Raw genomic sequence first — 1,222 nt, forward strand, 5'->3', positions numbered from 1 at the left:
CTCTTTATAGAAAACATGAAATATAAAATGTACAATTCTCAATGCATAGATTCTCCTATGGATATGTCCGTAATTGATGGTGAGGAAAGGCCCACAAATGTCAATGAAGTCTCGGATTACGCAACAGAAATACACGCACACTTGCGGGAAATGGAGGTGAGGATATGGAAGTTAAACGTTGCGTGTCAATTTTAATCGCCCATTTTAATGACCCACGTCCTCTACTAATTGGCTCAATGTTTACGCTTTGTCACGCAGGTTAAGTCAAAACCAAAAGCAGGTTACATGAAGAAACAGCCTGACATCACAAACAGCATGCGTGCCATTCTGGTGGACTGGTTAGTGGAGGTGGGAGAGGAGTACAAGCTCCAGAATGAGACCCTCTACCTGGCCGTGAACTACATCGATCGCTTTTTGTCTTCCATGTCTGTCCTGAGAGGAAAACTACAGCTAGTTGGCACAGCTGCTATGCTTTTGTCTTCGTAAGTATCATTGCCTTAAAGGGATAGTTCACCCAAAAATGAAAATTTGATGATAATCTGCTTAGCCCCAGGGCATCCAAGATGTAGGTGACCGTTTCTTCAGTAGAACACAAACGAAGATTTTTAACTCAAACCATTGCTGTCTGTCAGTCATATCATGTAAGTGAATGGGAATCACTGCTTTGAGTCAAAAACATGCACAACCAAAACCAAATTAAACCCTGCGGCTCGTGACTATGCATTGATGTGTAAAGACACAAAATGTCAGTTTTGTTTTTTGATTTTTACCTCTGATGCACTGCAATGTCTGAACTGTCCGGAGCTTGCTTTATGGCGGATCGCAGACTTAAGTGCATTACCGCCACCCATCTCTCAAATGGACCATTGACACTCCTAAAAAAACGAAATACTGTTCAGTTTCTTGCACAGACCGATCGTTTTGTCTTTACACAATGTATCACGAGCCGCAGGGTTTAATTTGGTATTGGGTTTTTTTTTTTTTTTTCTTTCAAGCTTGTGATTCCCATTCACTTCCATTATATGACTGACAGACTGCAACGGTTTGAGTTTAAAAAAAAATAAAATCTTCATTTGTGTTCTACTGAGGAAGCAAAGTCACCTACATCTTGGATGCCCTGGGGGTAAGCAGATAAACATAAAATTCATTTTTGGGTGAACTATCCCTTTAAAGCCTCAGACTGCACAACCTTCCCCTTGCCACTCTCCCTGCTCACACTTCT

General features: G+C 41.3%; 1 protein-coding gene across 1 annotated transcript in view; it reads left to right on the forward strand.

Annotated features, from left to right (window-relative positions):
* Positions 1–486, forward strand: part of LOC107575873 (cyclin-A2-like) — a 3,051-nt gene extending 2,565 nt beyond the window's left edge. The window contains exons 3-4 of the mRNA XM_016262189.1: positions 50–156; positions 259–486. Coding sequence (XP_016117675.1) covers positions 50–156; positions 259–486 — 335 coding nt within the window. The remainder of the gene's footprint in view (positions 1–49; positions 157–258) is intronic.
* Positions 487–1,222: the final 736 nt, after the last annotated feature.

This window comes from Sinocyclocheilus grahami, unplaced genomic scaffold (genome assembly GCF_001515645.1).
Source record: "Sinocyclocheilus grahami isolate Dianchi unplaced genomic scaffold, SAMN03320097.WGS_v1.1 scaffold2968.1, whole genome shotgun sequence".
NCBI classification, from domain to species: domain Eukaryota; kingdom Metazoa; phylum Chordata; class Actinopteri; order Cypriniformes; family Cyprinidae; genus Sinocyclocheilus; species Sinocyclocheilus grahami.